Source organism: Psittacula echo (assembly GCF_963264785.1).
Source record: "Psittacula echo genome assembly, chromosome: Z".
NCBI classification, from domain to species: domain Eukaryota; kingdom Metazoa; phylum Chordata; class Aves; order Psittaciformes; family Psittacidae; genus Psittacula; species Psittacula echo.
In genome coordinates, this window is record NC_137742.1 from 14,173,075 (window position 1) to 14,197,220 (window position 24,146).

The 24,146-nt window shown below is 40.4% G+C and overlaps 2 protein-coding genes across 7 annotated transcripts in view; one reads left to right on the top strand and one right to left on the bottom strand.

The window, feature by feature from the left end:
- The window catches only part of LMBRD2 (LMBR1 domain containing 2), a 40,244-nt gene extending 28,119 nt beyond the window's left edge, over positions 1–12,125 (bottom strand). For 3 of the 6 annotated variants that reach the window (XR_013958799.1, XR_013958800.1, XM_080638099.1), the window contains exons 1-5: positions 11,893–12,125; positions 3,546–3,775; positions 3,038–3,117; positions 1,032–1,127; positions 107–274 (exon numbers count right to left, since the gene is read on the bottom strand). Coding sequence is in view for 4 of the 6 variants with exons in the window: in XM_080638099.1 (XP_080494225.1) it covers positions 107–274; positions 1,032–1,127; positions 3,038–3,117; positions 3,546–3,719 (518 nt within the window). In the remaining 2 variants the exon portion in view is untranslated. Of the gene's footprint in view, positions 1–106; positions 275–1,031; positions 1,128–3,037; positions 3,118–3,545; positions 3,776–11,638; positions 11,851–11,892 lie in introns of those variants that run through there. The other 3 variants (XM_080638100.1, XM_080638101.1, XM_080638102.1) reach the window with 3 other exon arrangements.
- Positions 12,126–12,429: 304 nt separating this feature from the next.
- SKP2 (S-phase kinase associated protein 2) lies at positions 12,430–23,803 on the top strand (the record flags this gene model as incomplete). The annotated part of the gene is made up of 10 exons (XM_080637106.1): positions 12,430–12,446; positions 13,112–13,365; positions 14,897–15,008; positions 15,285–15,428; positions 16,037–16,171; positions 17,704–17,802; positions 19,357–19,484; positions 20,543–20,594; positions 21,278–21,385; positions 22,572–23,803. 10 exons carry the CDS (start codon positions 12,430–12,432, stop codon positions 22,783–22,785), a joined length of 1,263 nt encoding a protein of 420 aa, XP_080493232.1. The 3' UTR covers positions 22,786–23,803.
- Positions 23,804–24,146: the final 343 nt, after the last annotated feature.

Below are 24,146 nucleotides of genomic sequence, written 5' to 3' on the forward strand. Positions count from 1 at the left end.
ATCAACTAAAACTGTTTATTATAAAAACATCCATTTCATATATGGAAGAAATTACCTATGACAATTTCGTAAGAACCCATGCCAGTCCTTACAACATTATTCTTACCATTGTAAATTGAAGTTTGGGTTTACAGCCACATATATTAAAAATGCTCCAAAAATCAGCAAGTAAGTGCCATAATAGATTGCATTCTCAATCAATGCAGTTTTAATCTTTCCAGTAATGGAGAACCCTCCTGATCTAGCATATGACTGCATGAAAGGTAGCAGAATCCTAGGAGGAAAGCAAACAAAACCAAATTACATCAGTCAACGAAAAAGAAAAAAATAAAAAGAAGGAAAAACTCAAACAGTAACAGTGGCTGGATGCTGAGATAGGGGTGTTTAAGCTAAAGACTAGTTCAATGTTTTGTTCTAGATATACTAGTCTGACAGCAAACCTTAAACAAGCTGCAGATAAAAACAATACCGTTAGCTTTACTTTGAAAAATCTGTTAATTGAAAACTCACTACCAACCCTGATATTCTTGACTGAGCTACAAAAATAATAATTTGATGGTAGGTTGATCTGAAACCACACATCAGTCTAACCCAAAGGCACAGACAACCTGTCTGATGCAGCTATATCTATAGCTGTATAGAGTATGTCCAGTAAAACAAAATTATTTGTTTTTACAATTAGTATTGTAAACTACTCAAAAATCAACCAACTTACGAATGAGTTATTTTGCTGTCTGGTTGCCTAAACCCCATTTTTTTATGACAATCTATCCATAAACACCTCAGTATAAATTGCTCAGTTTCAACTATAAGAAGTGAACCAAGAGTAAATCGCTCCCACCTGAAAAAGTACGCTCAATTTAATACAGTAATTATTAGGGAAATTTCACTGCTAGCAAATAATACATGACTAGACAGGTCTGTGGAATAGTGATACGTATTCTTAAAAAGTATATTATAACTGTTAAAAAGCTGCATTTCGAAACTATACATATACTGTAGTCTTTGTCATGTTGTTTTGCTTTACTTACCATGTTAAAAACTGTGATGTCCAATACACAACACGCCAGAAAACTGGCATAATTCCATTAGGAATGTAACTCCATGGTTTGAAACATTTTTGCTTGCTGCAACAGTGTATAGAAACTTCTTGTTAGTTTTAGGGCCAATAGTATAAAATATATTTTCTATAAATTCCTCTATCTAGAAATGTCTTTGAAAATAGCATAGAAGTAATACACAACTATTTGACTACATAGTCAACCAACAACCATCTCAGAAGAAAATAAACTGAATCACTACTTCAAAGTGTTTACTGCTCTCCTCATCACACATATGTGGACAAGGCAGCTTTCTTAGAGAAAAAGGCCAGTAGCTCACAGTCTACAGAGATAAACAATTGAGCAATATAAGCTTATAATTTTTTCTTTTTGGGCAGTAAATGCTTTCTTCATGCAAAGAAAAACCAACTCCTTAAACAGAAGACTACTCAACTTTAGTTAGTGCAGCAGGTTCTTATGAAGTATCTAGGGCCCCCATTACCTAGCCCTACTACCAAGAGCATTAGCAAAAAAAAAAAAAAAAACCCACTGTATTAGTTATTTCTTAATTGGGCTTATATCAAACGTGATTTGTTAAGCCAATACTTTTCTGACAGGTAGTGCTTGCTTCAGAAGACCAAAAAAGCCACAAGAGCCTTTTCAGTGAAAAAAAAATAAAAGAGCAAAACCCAAAGTGCACCTCTACTCTCTAAGGCACTTCATTTTTATTCCCACACCTGCCTGGGTAATAAAGCAATGGTGAGTCAAGGATCAACACAGTCAATTTAATAGGATTACCTATTAGGAAATAATTGATGTTTTCCAGGGTTGAACTAGTTGAGCTTGAGCTGTGGGTTTTTAAGTACACAGCCTAAATAGTTTCAAAACTATCAAATTAGCATAGAATGATAGTGTGACTACAGGTTTCACCTAAAGTTTTAAGATCTGACAAGCATAAACACAATATCTGCTCAATTATTACTTACACTGATATTGCTATTTGAAGTACTCAAGTCACATACTGTAATACAACATCCACCAGCATGTTCTGAAACTATAAGTGAATAGAAATGCTATTGCATAGTTTTCAAATTGTTTATTTACCTATGCTTAATTTTTGTAAACTGCATAGTCTTAAATAAAGGGTACAAAGTTGCATCACTAAGTCTGGCATTTTACTATTCTTCCATGAATATACAACAACCAGATAGCCTCTGCTGTGGTGCAACAGAACTGGCAATACTTTGCATGGATGGATCAACTGACATCTCAAATGCTCTAATTTTCTTACAGATAACTACACCGCATACATCTACATCTACAACATATGGAAAGAGCCAATGGCAGCTAAAGAATGAGCAGACATCGAAAGAGCCCACATTGGCCTACATTCATCATGTCTTAGGGATTACTTCCTTCCTGCCAGAAGACAGCAAGCAGACTATCATTACTTTGGTAGAATGCAGTAAACTTCAGATAATTCTAATTACTATGTGTGTGCATATATATATATATATACCCACACAATTGTAATAAGCAATTAGATATACTGCTTACATAAAAGACAAGTCTACCAATTTCATTCATAAGGTGTAAAATTTTCATGTCTAAACTATTTAAGACTCTGGAGGAAAGAGAAGCATTCACCAACGCGTGTCCTCACAGATAAACCAAGACTGCTTGAAAGCTTAGTTCTATTGCTTTAACAACAAGATAGAAGAAATCTAGCAAGATTAAAAAAAAAAAAAAAAAAAAAAAAAAAAAAGGAATATTTAGGTAATCAGTTAGAACAACTGCATAATTCCACCAAGAGATGCAGATGCATTTTGCTTCACCTGTTCCCTCACCTTCTTGTATGATTACAACCTTCAGGTGTCATATCGCACAGATAACCCTTATTAGATTTAAAATCACAGTACACTCCTATCATTTAAAAGAAGAAAATCATAAAACACTTCTTGAAAAATTATCTAATGAAGAAAACATATAGCTCATACCTTGGAGCAAGAGAAACATAAGAGCCATTACTTTCTGCAGGGCTGGAATTAACAGCAAGTTTGCACCGATTATAAATAGTCTAAAAGACAATTAATTCTACATCAGTGATCAGAAATTTATAACATTTACTTAAAAATAATAAGACCCACTTTCAAAGACATTTTCTGTACTACATTTGGGGAAAATATACTAATAAACCCTCAAAACAACATGCAATCTGCAGAACAAGTAAGTAAAAACACTGGAAGTGTTTTTATGTTACCTAAAGAGATAACTTATTTTTTTAATAAACAAATAATGAAATTTTAAAACATCTGAAATAGAGATGTTATCCGATGAAATCAACAAAAAGTAACATTAGTTGTAAGCACAGGTGCTGTCATGCAAAAAGGTAACAACTATTTATTCTAGTAAGATACTATCTGGAAAATTTATTTGCTGTTTAAGAAATTATTAGTTTTAAAAATATCATACACATTTTACACAACTAAGCAGGAAATCTCTTACCGTACTGACATCCAGAGGCAGTATAAATACAATAAGAAAGCAGAGATACCAAGCCAGTAACGTTGCTATGATCACCAGCCTATGCTGCTTCTTGAAGTCTCCATATCGATGAAGTAGGAATAAGGCCAGAAAAAAGACAAATACTATCTCAAGGCCCAACGCTGCACCACTCATTATTGAGTGTTCACCACAGCTGCACAGCGCAGCTCACTTAAAAAGGCAGACCAGAACTGTAAGACCAAAAGACATTTAATTATATTAAAATCTCTGGAAGAAATTTATGCATAAAAGAGTTGTTTAACAGACATTTGTTAACCCGTAACTAGGCTTTTCTTACTTCACATGACAAGTGCTCTGATCAGATGAAGAACAAGATTTTTAGCAAGGTGTTCTAAAGTTCTCTGCAGAAATCAAAATATCATGTCATTCCAATTTTGTCATTTCTAGCAACATATTCATCTCATCTCTCATTCATCTACCTGACATACAATAGATCCAGAAGTCAAATCTCTGTCCTTAAATAAGATCATAAGGCTTAAGTCCAGTAATAAATAAATAAATACATACATACATCTTTTCTGATCTTTCTTTCTTTTTTTTTTTTTTTTTTTTTAGAAGAGATCAACTAATTTGGACAAAGGGTTACACATTTAAATTAAATGTTTCTGCAAAGCTAATGAGCAACTTTATTAATGGACCGTTCCTTAACCATGCATTTAAATCCTGTACTCAGACTTAAGAGAGCATAAAAGTACAGTACAGGACATGTTGCGTCTACTTGCGATGTACCTCTTTTAGGTTTCAAATTTCACGTGGTAAAAGGTAACATGCTAGCTAATTCACCTGCCTACTGGTGTTCTTCATAGAAACAAAGGTTTCAATTAATTTGTTACTAATCTGGCCACGATACATTGTCGGCTTCCTTATACTTCTGGGTTTAGTTACTCTGTGTCACATTCAGGATGGCTAGAAGCATCTACAAACTCCGTACCAGTGCTATTATGCAAAGTGCCAGTAAGCTGCACAAATCTATTAGAGAAAACTTCACTGACTTGTTACATTGTCAATTAAACTGCTTTTGACCTTTTTAATAAGCATCTTTTTACCACAGCACTTCACACATTATAAATAAATAAAACAGAAGTTTATTACTCTGGTCAGGCTGACTTGTTCTCCACTAGGATTACCATCACAGCTGGTTTGATTTAATGGCAATAGGATATGTTTTGCTATGGCTTCCCCACTGCTATATTTTCAGTGCTTTCACTATTCATTGGAACTTGACAGATTTTTGTAAAAAATGCTACTGCTAAAAGATTTCCTCAGTTGACTTTTAAATCCCTTCAGAATTTGTTTAAATAAACTTATTCTTTTACTAATCTCTCAGTATACTGCTTAAGCAGATCTGCTATGGATGAGGGCACTCAGCAGGGAGATGTGTCTTACTTCCACTACAAAATTCCAAAGTTTGTGACGCTAGTACTTCTTTTAGGACACATAGGACAATTTTTTTTTTTTTTTTCTCTCAAATTTTGCTACTTTCACATTTAATTTCAGAATAGTAAGAGCAGCTTGTTTACTCCATATAGGCTGCTATACACAAAGCACCCTAAATTCCAAAAATAGCTTGAGTTACCTTCCTGTTTCTTATCAAAGATGCACATCCTTTTTATCTTCTGTCTTTTATCTAACATGTTTATCAAATAAGCAGCATTTCTGCTAGGTCAAAGTACCCCCATGCTATCTGCCTGTTCCAAATTTTGGCTAAATCATTTATAAATCCAGGATAGCTAACCTATTTCTCAATAACATGTTCTAAGCAATTCCTTGTCTATTCTGTTGTACCACTGTTGCCTTCTCAGAAAGCAGTCTCTTGTATTTATAGTATCATAGCAAATTCCAACAAAAATGAATGGAAAAGAAATATTACATATCAACTTTATGAAGGCAGTGCTATCTGACATATGCAGGTGTGCATTATAGCCACACCTTATACTATGTAAACAAAAAAAATATACAGCATTGTCCTGGGTTCAGCAGTAGCAGTCATTTTTCTCCTTCTCAGTATCTGGTGCAGTGCTGTGTTTTTGACTTTCAGCCTGCCAACAACACTGATAACACCAATGTTTTCAGTTGTTGGTAAGTAATGTTTACTCCAACCAAGGACTGAGTCTCATGCTCTGCCAGTGAGGAGGGGAAGCCAGGAGGAAGCAGAGACAGGCCTCCTGACCCAAACTAGCCAAAGGGGTACTCCATACCACAGCACATCATGCCCAGTATAGAAACTGTGGGGATTTACTCGGAAGGCCGAGATCACTGCTCGGGTTGGGCTGGGTATTGGTAGGCAGGTGGTGAGCGGTTGTATTCTCTTCCCTTGTTATTTCCTTTATCATTATTATTATTGGTGGTAGCAGTAGTGGTTTTGTGTTATACCTTAGTTACTGGACTGTTCTTATCTCAACCTATGGGAGTTACATTCTTTCAATTCTCCTTCCCATTGCTTCAGGAGCAGGGGGAGGAAGAAATGGGGAAGTGAGCGAGCGGCTGTATGGTTCTGAGTTACTGGCTGCGCTTAAACCCAGCAAGCATACTCTCCATTAGTGACACCTATACAATTTTTTACTATAGTCACTCCTAAAAAGCTGCTATCAAAACAGAAGGTGAAAAGTTTTTGTGCAATATGTTATACTGTTACTACCATGAGGTAACTTACAAAAGGATCATAAAAAGATAATGAATATGCTAAAAAATAGAGATGAGAATTGAGTTCCACCAAAACTTAGCTCACTTTCAAAGGCAAAAGCAACTTTGCACATGTAAATTACATTTTTCTGTTCTTGACCTGGTTCCTATTTCAATGCCAAAATACAAAATGAAAGGTCTAATTTTTTTCCAGACTGCAACTGATGACAAATAAGAGTTGTTTTGAAATAATAAATACACATTTTCAAAATTACGTTACAAGATTTTTAGATAGAAACCACTTAAAACTAGTTCTCCACACACACAGCTTACATGGAAAATAATCCACAAGGTGATATACAGAATGCTTGAGAGGAGCTCTTATTGTGAACTAAATCCTGCCTAATGGGACAGACATATCTGGGACCCATGCTACTAGAATTAGACTGTAATATACGTTACTGCAGGCTATAAAGCCATGCCTTCCTGTAGCAAGCAGTATTTGCCTCTGAACTTGGTTGGTACCTCAAAGAAAGGTAAGTTCCTCTCCCGTAATTCTCTTCCTTTGTTTTATTTAGGCAGGCTTCTCACTATTTGCGCACGGCATCCTAGTATCAGCTGGCTAAAATTCCTGATCCCCTAAAGAATGTTCTCTTGAGAGCAACGAAGTACTTGAGAAGAGGTCTCCCATACTGCACAACCTTCCACTGCTTAGAACATGCTCCTATCAAGCAATGGCAAAAAGTTACGAAATTCCTCATTCAGAGGGGAAGAATATCGGCACACTGTTTCTGAAGAATAAGCAGCTACAGATTAATATGAGACCAAAAGCTGAAACACTGGCACTGAAGTGCAACTTAACCAATAAAAGACAAAACTCTTTTGTAGGCTTAGGATTTTCTTGGTTTGTTTCAGACACATACAAAATCAGAAAGTTTTTAATTGTATTAATGGAAGTTTGATTACCCCAATATAGGACATACATTTCAAAATTCTGACATTAAATCCTCTGGAGTCCAAACCCTGTCAATAACTCTTTGCAAGCTCAGTTCACACCTAATTGCCTTGGAGACTCCAAACTATCAACAATATTGAATTACCATGCCAACGTCAAGACTAACCACTCTCATAACCATCTACATTACAAATGAGCTAACTAATCTGCCTGGTACAGAAATACTCAAGTTAATAAATGAAGCAGCAGGAAATGAAAAAGCCACAATTTCTTAGAGCTTTCATATAGAGCATGAAATTTAACAACAAAGACATTTCTATATTATATTCTTAAAGAACAGCTAAACAGAGTAGAGCATATCTGTGAAGAAAGGACCCTGGTCTCACTAAAGTGGTCTCCAATACCCTGTTATCAGAAATCTGAGATCAGACTGTACCACAGTTTTATTCTTTTCAAACTTTGCAGGAAAGCATTTTACCACCAGATTGTTCATTTTGCAGACTAATTAATTGGTGCTTCAACCCTTCCCAGTCAGTCTAATATCACACTTTCTGCAGATTTCTCGTTGCTGCTCTGGATACTCTCCTCAGTTCACCCACTCCTACAATGAGCTGGAACCCAGGCAGCATACCAGCTAGTGCCTGAGAAGGCCTGAACTGAGGGTAAACATTGCTTCACATGACTTACTGAAATGTATCAATAGAAGTATAACCTGAGTGATACTTCCTTCATGTACTCAGCTTATTATGCCCTCCAAATTATTTCCCTCTAAGAAACACCACACTGTTCTGTATTCGGTATTTCTGTAGTTAATCAGAAAGACTAACTTAAGAGCACGCACAAAACTGTACTGATTTGTATCCTTTCCTCTCTTGCAGGCTTCTGAATCTTCAAGGCATTTTGGTTTCCACTACCACACTCAAAAAGGTCTGAAATTCCTTCAAGCTTTATGCCTTTTTAAGTTATCACAATCACGTTATTTCATTATGGAAACTCTTTGCAAATATCATGTGCAGTGTGCGCTCGAAGCCCAGAAAGCCAACTGTACCGTGGGCTGTATCAAAAGGAGCGTGACCAGCAGGTCGAAGGAGGTGATCCTGCCCCTCTACTCTGCTCTCATGAGACCCCACTTGGAGTATTGTGTACAGTTCTGGTGTCCTCAACCTAAAAAGGACTTGGAACTGTTGGAACAAGTCCAGAGGAGGGCCACAAGGATGATCAGGGGACTGGAGCACCTCCTCTATGAAGATAGGCTGAGAAAGTTGGGGCTGTTCAGCCTGGAGAAGAGAAGGTTGCTTGGAGACCTCATAGCAGCCTTCCAGTATCTGCAGGGGGCCTACAAGGATGCTGGGGAGGGACTATTCATCAGGGACTGTAGTGACAGGACAAGGGGTAACGGGTTCAAACTTAGACAGGGGAAGTTTAGACTGGATATAAGGAAGAAATTCTTTACTGTTAGGGTGGTGAGGCACTGGAATGGGTTGCCCAGGGAGGTTGTGAATGCTCCATCCTTGGTGGTGTTCAAGGCCAGGTTGGATGAGGCCTTGGGTGACATGGTTTAGTGTGGGGTGTCCCTGCCCCTGGCAGGGGGGTTGGAACTAGATGATCTTAAGGTCCTTTCCAACCCTAACTATTCTATGATTCTATAAACAGCAGTTGACAAGAGGCTGACCTTACTTACAACAGTAGCTGTTTCCACCATTCTTCCCCAACAAAAATATCCTGAGAAACAGAATAAAATGTCCTATTACAGACCAAATGTAAGACATCAACTGACCCTCTTATCTACAGTAGGCCTATCAGTGAAATAAGTTAGACTACTTCAAGAATTTGTCCTTAACAAACTGACACTGTCCTTCACTCAACTACTATATTCTAGATGCTTACAAATAGGTTTTTTTCCAGATTTTTTCTTCAGGAATTCAAGAGGAAGCAGACTAGCCTGACATTGCTAATTCTCCCTGTCCTTCAAAATTAGTAATAAAGACAGCCACACTGCTTTTGGTTCTCCTATCTTTGGTACCTCAGCTATTTCTAGAATACTACAGCCTTTTTTCATTGTTCTTGAAGTATCCTCAGGTAAACATCAGATTCAGAAAAGTTAGATTTTTAGAAAACCTGGATGTTTCAGTTGAAACACTTGAAGAACAAAGCAGATAGAGATCTCCTTGCCTTGCTCTGTATTTTAAACACCATAATTACATCTGAGGAAAAAAAAATAAAATCAAACTGCCATCAAGAAAGTTACCAAACTATGAGACATCAAAGACAATAATGGACAACATAGAGCCACAGCATACCAAAAAAACATCTGTGTGACTGCATCTCCTACCTCGAGTTCACAACTCAACAGCAAGTACAAAGTTCAACAATGACCTTTTTCTTTTCTGTCAGGCAATAACCTGATAGTGCCTACTGAGTTTTTTCTAGCACATTCACTTGGCAAAAGAAAAATAAGGTGCCACAATTTGTGATAGATTCTGAAGGTTCAGGACCTGGACAGGGTACTGAAGCCTGCCCTACTTTGCAAAACTATGCTGTTAAGAATTCTAGAGTAACGCTTCACTTTACAGACCTGATTAAACCTTTTAGACTGATAGAACTGCCCCAGACTAAAGAGTTCTTGACACTTGCATCTTTAAACAACAAAATGGGCTAACAACACGTTTTAAAAATCTTAAAGAGAGAAGAACAAGAGGTCAAGCAACAATAAAAATAATCCCTTCAGCAATTTTCATATCCAAGTCTGCTTTGTGTGTTGTTGGGGTTTCTTTTTTTTTTTGCCTGGTTTCAGGTTTTGAGAGGGGTGGGGTTGGTTTGGGTTTTGTTTTTTTTTCTACTTCCTTATTATGCACTGACTCTTGTGGCTTGGGGAAATAGTAAGCATTTATAAGCAGATAACGGAAAAAGAGCTGCTTAACCTCAGCACATTAAGGAAACTACCTAAAGAAAGAAAATAGCCATAAGCTGCCTGAGAAAACTGGCAAGTTCGCCGATGGCACTATTTGGGAGAAATTAATCAAGAAAGCATAATTTGCATAGCTTTGCTATTCTATGAAGCAAAAGTCAGCCTATGTACTGATTGACATTTTATTAGTACCTGTAATTTCAACTATATTGCAATGAAGATAAGGTTTTAAATCGACTTAAATTTTAATTGTGTATCAATAGCTAGTGAAACAAGAAAAAAAAAATCATAACATGCTGCACTGACTCCACTCAAAATAGCAGTAATCTCCAATTCAGAGGGACACCAGCTTCTCCACAGAAGCTGTACATAAAAGGGAAATGCTCAAACAAGAACCGTGGAGATTTTTGCGTTCAAAAGCAATCAGGGACCATTGGTACAAAACCATGCAAAGATTCTTTGTGTTACATGGCGTTGCCATGTCCTCTAATAAAGAATATTAACTACCACAGAGGCTGATGTTTTCCTAGAGGTCAGAGGAGTATTCTGGAAATAACACACTGAAGAAACCAACTTGCTTGGAGGAACTCAAATAGAATCAGATACAAAAGCTGTACAGTTGCTGTAAGAATCTGAAAAAAATAACAGAAATTGCTACCTGGGCTGCCAGAGTAACACAGATCAGGTGTCAGTAATGTGGTCAACCACATGACTGCAATCCTAACATTGCACTGAGGCAAATTCAGACTATTTGGTAATTCAGAGCTTTTAAAAAATTAATAGGATTTTATTCTTTTCAGCAAATTCTTCTTTCATCTTCTGATGTATTAACAGAAAAAAGTGAAAAGATTAACAAGAAAAAAGGGGCTGGTGAACAGGGTAACACAATAATCTTTTTTTTTTAACTCAAAAAAACCCCCACTGCTCTTTCATTTGACTATCCACATATATAACCCTTAAACAATTGTTCCATTACTTCAGTTAACACTGGAAACACCACATACTCTTTCTTAAGATTATATGAATGCTAATTTGAGCCATACTACTATCAATATCTGATTTGATAGTTGCATACAATGTGCCATGTATTCCATTACCATCTTCAGTTTTACAGGCAGCTCTCTCCATCGTTACGCAGTAAACATAGGAGAGCATCTACCAGCAAGTGGCTGACTAAGCGAGGAGCTGTAGGTGTGTTCAGAATTAGTTTTCCAACCCCATCAATTTCAAAACAAGCAGTTTGGAGAGAAGGAATGAAGAGCTCCTTAAGAAACCCTGACGTGAATCTGAAACGTGGTGTGAAAAGACCAGAATAAACTGACAGTCCCTCGGTATCAGGCCTTCACAGTGAAGACCTTCCAGAAGCACATGAAAACCTTTCACAGTAAAATGTCACTGTCAGCGAGATTCCGGTCTTACAAACCAGAAACAGCCAGTGCACACTACAGCCATTAAAGCCGATCACTGTGTGCCCACTGGCGTGTTAGGCGCAGAGAACTAAAGCCGACAGACACTTAACAACCATCAACATTCACGCTGTAAACCTACCTGCTCGAGGTCCCTAAAGGACGGAAGGAAAAAAAAAAAAATCGGGGACTAAGAGCAGAAAGAACAACACGCCGGTTCCTCCCGTCCCCATCGCAGGCTCCCGCAGTGTCCCCTCCCCGCCGGTGTCAAAGACACCGTGGGCGAGCAAAGGGTCTCCCCGCCCCAGACCCGGGTCATGCTCCCAGCCGTGGGGGAGACACGGCTGCCCCTCATCCTCCCCACAACGCCGCGCTCGGCCCCACACAGGCCCTCACCCCGCCGTGACTCGGCGCTGCAGCACCCACGGCCGCGCCGCTCCCTCACCACAGCCTCCCTGATCAGCAGAGGGTGTCCCGCGGGGCACCGCCGTTCTCCATCGCGGTTGCCACCGGTCTCGACGCGCGGGCTCAGATACAGAAAGCGACGGCCGCGCCCGGCAATTTTCGTGTCAGAGCAACCACGGCCACCGCCGCCGCCGCCGCCACATTTGCCCCTCGACACCCGACCGCCGTCCCTCAGCGGCGCTGACGTCGACATTCCCCCCCGCCCCCACCGCCCCGGCGACGGGCGCAAGGCACTGTGGGAACGGCCGTCCGCTGTGGCAGGGTGTGCGTGGGCGGGGGTGGGGTGGGGTGTCCGGCGGTGAACTACAACTCCCGGCAGCCTTTGCGGCGGACGGCAACCGGCTTCCGGCCGGCCCCAGGAGGCCCGCCCAATCGCGCGCGCGCGGGGTTATAACGGCGCGGCACGGCGCGGCGGAGCCTGGCACAGTGTAGCGTGGCGCTTGCGTCCGATCGTCAGCTCACGCCAACATGTTCAGGTGCCCCGGGTGCGTGCGGCCTCGGGCGATGGGGAGGGGGCGCTGTGGGGGAGCGGGTCTCGCTCTGCCCCCTGGTGCACGGGATGTGAGGGCTCGGGGGAGCCCGGGTTCGGGAGCGTTCTCTGGTCGCGGGGCATCGCGTTTCTCCCGAGCGGTCGTGGCGGGAGCTAATGCGTGGGTCCTGCGGTGCCTGGGTGTGAGCCGTTCATGGGGCCGTGGTTGCGGGTCTCCAGGAATGCCTCCCTCCTGCTGCTCCCGCCTCCGTGCAGCCTGCGGGGGCGGTGGCACTCTTGTTGTCCGTGCAGCGCTGGCGGGGTGGAGCAGCGCGGAGTATTCCCCGCTCCCCCTCCACGGTCCCTTCGTCCTTCCTCGAGTCTCCCCGGCTGCGCAGCGTTTCCGCAGCACGGTTTGTGGGAGAAGTGGGCAGCCGGGGGGCCGAGCCGTAGCGCATCTCCTCTACCGGCTTCTTTCACCAGCCCCCTGCTAGCTCGCGGACCCGACCCGGGAACAGGGTTTGCTTCATCCCTGGCTGGTTGGCGTGAGTGTGCCTGATGAGCGCACGGCTCAGCGGACCCAGCACTCGTAGTATTGGGGATGTGGGTACGGTGTGACCGTAAAATGCTTCTGTGCATACGCGGTGCCTTTAGAGCCTGTGGGTTTTGCTGTCTCTGTAGAAAACTCCTCAAGGAGATCCCATCTGCCAGCAGCAATGTGTCCACCAGCTTCTTGTGGGGTTTGGACTGCAACGCCAGCAGGACCTCGGAACTTCTGTCTGGCATGGGAGTGTCTGTCCTTAAGAAGGACAAGCTGGACGATAAAAACACTCTACAAGATGTGCTGGGGGCATCGTCCCGTTCTCAAAAACGGCAGAAGGTGAAGGAGAGGGACTTTGTCATTGTACGCCGGCCTCGTCTACCCCGCGATTCAGGTACCATTACCCCGGTATGCCAGGGCATGCCTCGGTATTCTTTTGGAGCTGAGCTGTAAGCAATGCAAAAGACCCTGCCAGAGAGCTACAGGGAAGATACAGCAAAGGGTGTAGGAAAGGGACTGGAAGAGAACGAGCAGGGCTGTAAGCTGAAGACCTGGGGCACTAAAAGGGGTTATAGGATACTGGGCTCCTTTCCCTGGTATTGAAAGGTTTTCAGTCTGCAGCAACTGCAGAATGCAAAAGAAAAAAAAACAGCTCTCTCAAGACCTGGCTAGACCATGATATGAACCATGTCCTTGGTTTAGCTGTAACCATTATTTTTCTCCTTCTTAGTATCTGGTGCAGTGCTGTGTTTGGGCTTTCGTCTGAGAACAATGCTGATAACACACTGAGGGTTTAGTCCTTGCTCAGTAGCACTTAGCCTGATTAAGGACTTTTCAATCTCTTGTGCTCTGCCAGTGAGGAGGGGCACAAGAAGTTGAGACAGGACACCTGACCCAAACTGGCCAAAGGGGTATTCCATACAGCACATCATGCCCAGTGTGTAAACTGGGGGGAGTTACCTGGAAGGCCCAGATTGCTGGTTGAGTCAGGCTGGGCATCGGTCTGCAGACGGTGAGCAATTGTGTTGTGCATCACTTGTGTTTATTGGTTTTTTTTTCATCTTTTTAGTTTTATATTCTCTCCACTTGTTATTTCCCTATCGTTGTTACTATTAGTAGTAGTAGATTTATATTTTAGTTACTGGACTGTTCTTACCTCAACCTGTGGGGTTTACATTCTTTCAGTTCTCCTCCCCATCCCACCCAGAGGGGGAGAAAACCGGGGGGGGATGTATGAGCAAGCATCTGCGTGGTTCTGAGTTACTGGCTGGGTTTAAACCATGACAGAATGCTGTCTGATGACCCTGCTTTTAAACAAGACAGATTCTGGTTCGTAGGCAGCTGTTCTTGAACCCACCAGTCAAAATGTAAATGGCAACACCTTCTGGAGCCCTGTATCTACTCGTGAGAAGTTGAGATTGCACCACGTCTTTTCAGATAATTCAGGGGGTGGTTGTTAGTGTGCATGATTTAAGGAGCAGTTTGCAGTACCTGCTTTTCCCCAGGTACCATGCAAAAGCGTAGCTTGCTTTGGGCTCCCTTCTGGGAGCCTGACATGCATAGAAAGGATGGGCATTTCAGAAGAGAATGGGGGGAAGAAGGACCATACAAGCCATAGAATACATAAGAAGTAACTGAGATGTCCTTATTTCCAAAATGAGTATATGAACAAAGATTATTGTAATTTTTTCCATGGAATTTGTCTTTCCATACCTTTAGTATGTATAGTAGGTTGATGTTATGGAAAGCTTTGCATTTGCCACTCGTGCCTAGGCAAATATCTTCCTACAACAAAGACATGAAAGGGGGATGAGTAGTGGGCTGATGTCTAATGGCTTAGAGATGCAGGGGTGCTTTCTGACAGTCTGGTCAGCAGGCACAAAAGAATAAGTTTTAACTAGAACACCTTTGCTCTTTCCCTGAAGGTGCTTCTTGGGATACACTTCCAGATGAATTGCTTTTGGCCATTTTTGCATATTTGCCCCTAAGTGACTTGATAAGAGTTTCCGTTGTTTGCAAGAGGTGGCATCGTCTTTCGTAAGTATTACTTCTCATCTTGTAGTACTAAGAAAACCTTTGCTTCCAAAGACTGTTAAATGATCTGGTTCCTACCTTGTTTATTCGTGTATAATTCAGTTTATGCTATATATGGATTATATGTATTTATAATCAAAAGATGGCTTGCATATTTCAACATTAGCAAGTTCTGTTAAATAGCTTTCTCAGTCTTTTGTGACACTGAAAATTTTCAGTAGTTGTACTCATAGTTCTGACCCTTTCTACCTCACTAACAAGTAGTATTCTGTGCCTTAGGTTTGATGAGTCTCTCTGGCAGACTCTTGATCTGTCTGATAAAATTTTGCTGCCAGGAGTGGTTGGACAGTTGCTGCCTGCAGGTGTTACTGTATTCCGCTGCCCACGATCTTCTATTGGGAGCCCATTGTTCAAAACAAGCAAGTAAGGCTTTTTCTGCATGTTCTGGATCCTTAAACATTGTCTCTAATATTCACAATTTCTCTGTATTTTTGGTTTTAAGGTCTCCACCAGAAATTGCATTTGTGCTGTCTCTGGAGTGTGAAAGAGCTGATCAGTAGTTAGATGTGTTGAAGTAAGAGGATCTGCATTCACCTGTCAGTTGTTTAAAACTGAGTTACTGTGATTTGTTTGAAAGTATCAAGCAACCATTGTTCAATGTAGTTTGTATCTTGTAGAACCAAGAATTGTTAGCATGTCCAGCATTTTTATATGGAACACTCAAAAAAATTATTTAACTCCAGCAGGATAGACTTTCAGGTGTTATGATGAATCCTGTAAATGTCTTAAAGTTAAGAAGTCTCCAGTTTTGGGTGGTAGCTTGACAGTAGGCACAGTGAGCTTAGTGATATGTTCAGTGTGCAGCTGAATACAAAAGTATGATTATTTTCTGCAGGCTTTGCACAGCTTTATTGTAGGGGATATATTTATGGTCTGGGGGATTTGTGGAGCAGGTTTTAATGCAATTTTTGTAACCTGCCTTTCTCCTTTTTCTGTCTTCATATATATATATATATTTATTTTTTTTTTAGACCTCTCAAACTTCAATGTATGGATTTGTCGAATTGTACAATGTCTGTTGCAAGTCTCCAGAGTATTCTTAGTCTGTGTGAAAAGCTGCAGAACCTCAGCTTGGAGGGGCTAGTGCTTTCTGATGACATCATCAAGTGAGTGATAAGTTTGGGAATATTCAGTTAAATGCCTCCCTTTCAGTGCTATCATTTTGTGCAGGCTAGCAAAAGAATGCAGTTGAGAGTTGTTCGTTGTGGGAGCCTTTTTAAATTGCCATATTTAGATATCTGACAGGGCTAGCTGGCAGGCTAGATGAGTTGCCTCTTTCCTGTCTGTCATCCAAGAGATGAAGTGAGGAGCAAATACACCTCTGGAAGAGTGTTTCTTGGTGTTGGGCTTCTTTTTCATTCCCCAAAGCAGGAGAAGCCTGCTCATCTCTCTAGGGTTTACGTGTCCATTGGCTGTTCCACAGCCAAGCTGTACAGCAGAGCTACTATCATTTCCCCATTTGTGTGCTCCCAGGAGAACTTTGTGTTTGGCATGCAGGTTCTTTTCTATTTTAAGGGGTCTCAGCAGCTCTCCCACCAGGTGCTCATTGTACTTCTGCACTGGTTCTCACTTTTCCATTGAACTTCACTCATGACTGTCTGAAAAATGACAGATTCTGTCAAGGAGATGAACTGTCGCTTGGTTAAACTGGAATGACACTAATGGGCATGCAGTTAACCTCCTGTTCAATCACAGCAGGTGATTCTGGAGGTGCCAGGGACCATAGCTCAGATGGTGGAGACTCTGGGTGTCCAGTTTTCTACTCTTGAGCTTTCTGAGGCCTTTCTTGCTCCAGAGAAGAAAACAAAAAGCAAACCCACAAAACATACCAACCAAACAGGCAAAAAACCCAAACATACAAAACCCAAACAGAACAAATTCCCAGAGCACAAATAAACCAATATAGTTTGGCTTTTGATGCCAGATAAAAAGTGCCCGAAAATGGGTACTAATTAGGGTTGGAATTTTATTGCCTTATCACCCAAGGCTCTGTCCAATCTGACCTTGAACACTGACAGGGATATGATCTAATGTGAGGTGATCCTGACCATGGCAGGGGATTGGAGCTAGATGATCTAAAGGTCCTTTCTAACCCAAACCATTCTATGATTCTGTGAAATCTAGGTACTGGATGTAAGGGATTTTCCAGGTTTTGCCAATTGCATGTCTGTTGTAACCTTGCAGACAAATGCATTCAGGGGGATGCTGTTTGGACATGTGTTTTGTTCTCAAATAATCTTCATCTTGCAAAGGGGTGGCTTCAGAATTGGATGATTACTTTGTCTTTTGTAGAGGTATAGTCATCTGTAATAAGCCATGGTGTGTGTTTAATGGCGTGCAATAGGAGACGGTGACAAGAAACTGTTTCCTTTCAAACTTAGCAGTTATAAATATGCAGACCTGTCAGGAATGTAAGGTAAATAGGCAAGTATCCCTCTCGAAGTTGTGCTGTGATGCAGCAACTAGAGTTGAGATCTTTAGTGACTCTCAGGTTGGTCAGGTTACTAAAGATGCAGTGCTGCATATTTAATGAATAATTCTGTGTCTGGGATTTTAGCCCTTAAAAATAATCACACTTCCTAACAGTGCAAGCAGTGTTCCAATATTAAAATTCTGTCACCTTTTTTCTTACCTACAGAAATATTGCCCAGAATCCCAGTTTGGTGCGACTAAATCTCTCTGGGTGCTCAGGGTTTGCTGCAGAACCCTTGGAGCTGATGTTGAGCAGCTGTTCTATGTAAGACAAAAATAGTTTTTGCTATTCCTGTTTACTGCTCTTCCTGAGAAAAAGGATTCTTTTTAATTCTTTCCATATGCATCCCAATTATACTTATCTTTAAGATCTTTTTCTTTTCTTTTTTTTTTTTTTTTCTATGAACTGGCTTCTCTTCCTAAATGCCTAGCAGTTGATTATTAGCTGAATAATCAGATAGCTTGTTTCCATCAAGCAATTTATTCTTTAATAGCACAGATGTACTTCAGCAGTTTTTCATTAATTTCTTTAATCGTACTTAAAGGAAGTGTAGTTGGTGGGTAAACCCCATTTATGTTCCTTTGATATCATGTAAATTCAATTTTCTTGACAAAAGCAGTACATGATCCTCACAAAGTGAAAGTGTGTTTTGAAGTTGAAAAGTGGAGTTGCAGAGCTCCCTTTGCAATCAGGATGCAGTGTGAATGGCAGAAAACATTGTGCTTTTCCATTCCTGCTCCTTCGGTAACCTTTCACTTTATGAAGCACTGTGCTCAGATTGACAGTGCCAGTGATTAAACCATCCACTGGCAGGAAATCGCCAAGCTAAGCCCCAGTCTGTCTGGGATTTATACCCTGATCTTTCTGCTGACTTCCTGTGAGATGCTGGACAATCTACTTAATTTTTGCTTCTGCAGAAGCACATTTTTAATCAAAGTCCAAGTGAGCGGGCAGACAAAACCTTAATCGTTCCCTGCCTCTCATGGGTAGATAATGCTTTCTATTGCTTGGATCATGAGCTCTTTAGAGAATAGCAGTCCATGCAGTGCACAGTGGATAGCAGATGGCAAACCTGATCTGAGAAATGCTAGTGGCAGTTTAACTGTTTCTTGGTTTTTTTCATTTACATAGAGACTGCAGCTACATATGCTGCTTCTGCTGTCCATGGTGTCTTTGTCCTCTGGTTACATCTACACCACCAGTACACAAAACAAATACTTTGTCTCAGCCCAAATGGTGACAGGCTATATAGGTAATCAAGCATGTAAAGAGAGTTAAGGTCACAATGTGGCTAATGCTTATATAAAAATGTGAAGTATTTTATGCTAATGAGGATTAACTGGTCATCTGACCAATGCTACTAATGGATAGCCTTCTTACCTCTCAATGTGAACATCTGTTCAGTAGTAACAGATTCAGGTGGCAAACTGAGAAGCAAGTTGAAAAGACAGTGTCTCCCCATGGTGGTCCCTGGAAAGAACCATTTTCTTGCTAAGATATTACTGAGTCATTCCAGCTGGAAGTAGCCTTGGGAAGTGATTTTAACCCCTTGCCCACAGCAGGGTCTAAATCCAGCACTGGCCAAGACTTTCTCTGGCTGGATCTTGAAAACCTCCAAAGACAGATTCCACAGCCTTGCTGGGCAACCTGCTGCAGTGCTTAATTATTATCATAGTAAAAGTTGTAGTCACAGGTACAGTGCAGTTGGTAGTAGGTGTGTTACGAGTTTTTGCCTTAAAAGTAACAACTGTAATAGTATCAGAACTCAGACATTGTGTCAGTCTATCTTCCAAATGACTCTTGTTCGTTTGTGTGTAGGTTGGATGAGCTGAACTTGTCCTGGTGTAACTTCACAGGCGCCCATGTCAAAGCAGCAGTCAATCATGTTACTTCAAAAGTAACCCAATTAAACTTGAGTGGATACAGACAGAATCTACAAATGCAAGGTAAATAGCAGCATGACAAACTCTTGTACCATTTTATAATATAAAGCAGAAGGCTTTATGTTTTCTTCTGGATGGCATCCTCCGTGAATACAGAAAAATCACGCACTAACACTGACTTTGTGCTCTGTGTAGCTTGAGGTACTTCCTGTCAGAGAATCTTACTCATGTCTCTGGCTTAGCTATGAGGGGTGGGATGATGTATCTTCTGAGTTTAAAAACAGTCAGATGAAAACTCGTTTTATCTTCAAGTGAAAGGTATAGCCGTTAATTCTGAAGTAAGGCGTGGAATCAGGATACACTGGATCCCATCTTCCACTGTGAATTAGCTTTCCAGATAATGTACTTGGAGTCTTAAAAATTCTGCTATTGTGGCTGCTGAAGACATCTTCCAAAAGGGAGCAGTCATAGTTACTACTGATATGATGGCCTAGCAGCTAATTTAGAAGGCAAATAATCTCAGGAATCAATATTAACTATTTACTTGATAGTAGTTCTAGGAGGAAAAGTTGGGTAAATTTGCAGGGTTGTATAAAATACAGAGAAATCTAGATCTTGGGAGAGAGCGCAACAAAATGGACAAAAGTATAGGTAAAAGGTGAAATGGATTAGGTGATAAAAAGAAATTAACTTTCTCAATGCACAAATATGGCAATAGGATGTTGGCTGACACGCAGGTAGGTAAACACAGGCAGGAATTTTTTTCTATATGCAAGAATTTCAGGTATCTCACCATTCCGATGTCTTAGTAGATTTCTAGAGCAATATCATTTGAATTATTCTCTTGCTAAGTTGCTGGCACAAGTGGCTTTTAGGACTTTTCTTCTGACTCAATGGGTCAGTTTTGGGACGATTTAAAAAAAGATGCCTGTACGGTATCTTGATAGGCGGACTGGATGCTGTAAGTCTTAACTGCATCTTTGTAACAAAAAGTTGTGTTTCAGCTGTGGGGCTCCAGTAAGAGAAGGTATAAATGAACATTTGTGGAAGTGAGTAGGCTGTATGAAGCATGTTCATCTTGTTAGTGAAAGATGGACTGACTCTGAGTGTCCCGTTTTCAGATGTTCAGACATTGGTGGAAAGATGTCCTTTACTTGCCCATTTAGATCTAAGGTAAGAAGGCCTTTGCAGCTTGTCCTTAAATCGTATGGTTCAGGGAATTGCCGATTCTATTGTAGTGCAGTAATTATATAGCAATAATGCATGATTGTCTAGGATTGCACAACCAGTAAATACTTTCTATGCTAAGCCTACAAAAGATTTATCTGACATGGCCTAATCTGAAGCAGGTAACTCACTTGAGCATTTCTTTCTTACCTCAGCATAAATGCTATGTACAGGATTTGTAAACTAATAAGTCATTGTAGCCAATAAGTAGAGTGGAAGAAAGCATTTAGGTGCATGTAGTTTATGAGTCTAGCATCCTAGAGAAGGTTTAGTTCAGCTGTAATATAAATTTGTTACTTGGCCATAGAACTGGGGGGGGGGGGGAAGGTGTATTTTGGTTTTGACCTAGTCAGTTAAAATATCTTGAAATCTTTTGTGCCTTTTTGTGCCTTTTTATGGCATGAGTTCTGCTGCAGAATATCTGCCTGCAGAGAAACTTCTGCTTCAGTGAAGATTGAATCACTCCCCCACAACACACACACTAGGTATGGGTTATTCATATTAAACAAAAAAAATACTTCAGTGGTAGAAAAAGAAGTTTATAGTCATAAAGTTTCTTAGCCTGAATTTTTGAAATGGCAGATTTACTGCTCCTTTATACTTAAACTTTCATGTGCTCTTGTTTACAGTGACAGCGTGATGTTAAACCCTGAGTGTTTCCAGTATTTCCATAAACTCAGCTGTCTACAACATCTGTGTCTTAGCCGATGTTACCAGATAACCCCTGCTGACTTAGTGTAAGTTATCTCTAAATGGCTTTGATTTACTACTCAGAGGATAAGTTAACTTAAACTTGCTTTATTTTAGGCTTAGAATTGCAAGCACTGTTTTGAAAAACTTACTGGTGTGAGGAATTGGGAATAAGGAACTGAGATAAAATAACCCAACTGCTACAGCACATACTTTTGAGAGTCCAGACTAGAACCAAAAGCATCTGCAATAGTCTTTCTGTGATGTGTACTCACCAAACTTGCTGTTCAGTGCATGCATCATGTCTTCCCTTAATGGCATTGTACTACTGGTACTCATTACTATGAGGTACAGCTACAGGTACCAGTCCTGCCAATGATCAGTATTGGTGTCAGTATTAGGCTTTCAGGTGCGCAGCAAGGAGAGTATAGCTCTTTGGAAAAGTTGTTGACAGTACTTGCTGACCAGACAAGCTGTTTACATTCCTTTGGTGGTTTCTGTGCCTGTGTCAGTTATTGGCTGCAACTGAAACACAGCTTAAATTTACTTGCTTGTGGGATTTAGGTTTTTTTTTTTGCCTTTTATTAGTATAGCAGCTGTCTATGTTAATCCTTTCAGGAAGGATGTCAATACTAAGGAAATGATCAACGCCAAGAAAAAGGTTGTGAGAGGAACAGGACTATCAAAAAGGGAAGCTGAAGAACCTTTTCTGTAGCAATGTGTGCTGTCATGGTGATAGCTTGTGTGTCTCTGTCTTTCGGTTTTGTCCAGTACTTGCTTATAGATACACATTTCATGTGATGATTGGGCAATCAAGAAGCCAGGGCTGGCTATTCACCAGAACACGATAAGAGACTGGAGACTGATAGTACGTAAGGGCTTGTGTCCTCTGAGCCACATTGTGAAATTTCATCTGGGGCAATTCCTTACACTTGTTCTAAAGTTCAGGGAAGTCAAAAGAGAGGAAACAGTTTGCTTTCAGTGTATGTGAGAGAGAGAGAGAGCAGCAAGAAGCAATTTATTCAGCCCATTTCCAGAATTACCCATGCAGAGAGGTAGTTTCAATTAAACATGTGCTTTTAAAAGTAGGAGAAGGAATTTAACTGAAGTAGTTACCAAATTCTGCAAAATTTGTAGAAGTACAGTTACCTAGTTTGGGTACAAACTGAAAAAAAAAAAAATCAGGTTCATTATTAATTTTTTTTTTTTTTTTTTTTTTTCCTTCTTTTCTAGGGAGCTTGGTGAAATTCCAACGTTAAAGACTCTTCAGGTATTTGGAATCGTGACTGATGGCTCCCTAGAGGTCCTCAAGGAATCTCTTCCTGACATAGAGATCAATTGTTCATACTTTACAAGTATTGCAAGGCCAACTGTTGATAGGAAAAGGAGCCATGAGATTTGGGGCATCAAATGCAAATTGGCACTGAAAAATTTTAGTAGCTTATGATCATGTACAATGCACTGGATGCAGTGAACATACTGTGTGTAGTGAAGCTCCTTAAGAACCAGAATGCTGGAGCACTTTCAGTGATAGTATTGTTATTGTAAAATGCATTCTGACTTGGTCTTGTGCCTTAATGTAGTTTCATAAATATTCTCACAGTATTTTTTTACTTAAAGCCTTTAGAAACCTGATAATGTGGGAGTGATTGTGGACTTCTTTTTTTTTTTTTTCTGTAACTGGGGATATTTTTTCAAAAGTACTGTGAAACAACTATTGTAATCAAACAGTGCCAGCCTATAGCGACTGTTGCATGTTCTGATGCAGCTTTTGGTGCTTTGAGGTGTTCTAAAGGTGCTTCTGGTTAACTCTACCAGTTCTACAGCTCATGAAATGGCTTGTAGGGGTGCTAGATGTTTTAATAAGGCTTATTAAGGAATTGTCTTCATCTGAGTTTGCAGACCTCAAAGTGAATTATGGTGTTAAACCTATTTAAATGCTTGGTTGAACAATATATGGAGAAAGATGAGAAGCTACCCACCGTTTGTGAGAGACAGTACTGAATTTGAATTTACCAAACTTGAAAACAGAAAATAGGAGAAAGGATGTTCACAGAAAAGCAGCTAAATAATGCAGAAGTGAAAAAGTAGCATAAAGGGGCCAATGAAGTTTTTCTTGAGCAGAGCATAAAGATAACACCTGTTATAATATTCTTGTTAGGAAAATACACTTCGAAAAACCCTTCAGAACAAGGATCTGTAAATGTAGATGCTGGTTATCAGGTCTTTCATTTGTTTTGTTTTCTGATACAGTAAGGTTCTGGAATATTGAAGCTTCTGTGACCTTGATCAAAATTCTATGAGCTTGATAAAGACTTGTAAAAAATATTCTCTTACTTCCCTTAAAGAATAAGATCTTTCAACTGCAACTTATAAACTGTCAGAAATCTTGCAGGAGGAGTACTCAAATGATTATAGATCTTGGACCAAAACCTCAGACTGCATTGAGTGCTGAAAGGGGTAGATGCTTTGGTGATATTAAGAAACATCAATTTATTATTTTTGTTTTTGGTAATAGCTTATGTTTGTAGTATCACTTCTTTTGTATCTGTAACACTAATTGGTACTGGCTAGTGTTGGGTTTTTTTCTAAAGTCCTATGAAAAGATGATTAATTGTCCAAAACCAAACTAAGAATATGGTCATGAACTTCTGTCTATGTCTATTATGATGGTCCTTGTGTATAAGCATGGAATGTTCCAGCAAATGTAAGTGTTAGTTGAGAAGTCCTGGGGTAAAACTTGCACCGTTTGTAAGACATGAAGATGCTGCTGTTGTTTCCATGAATGCAGCAATCAAGCAGATGGTA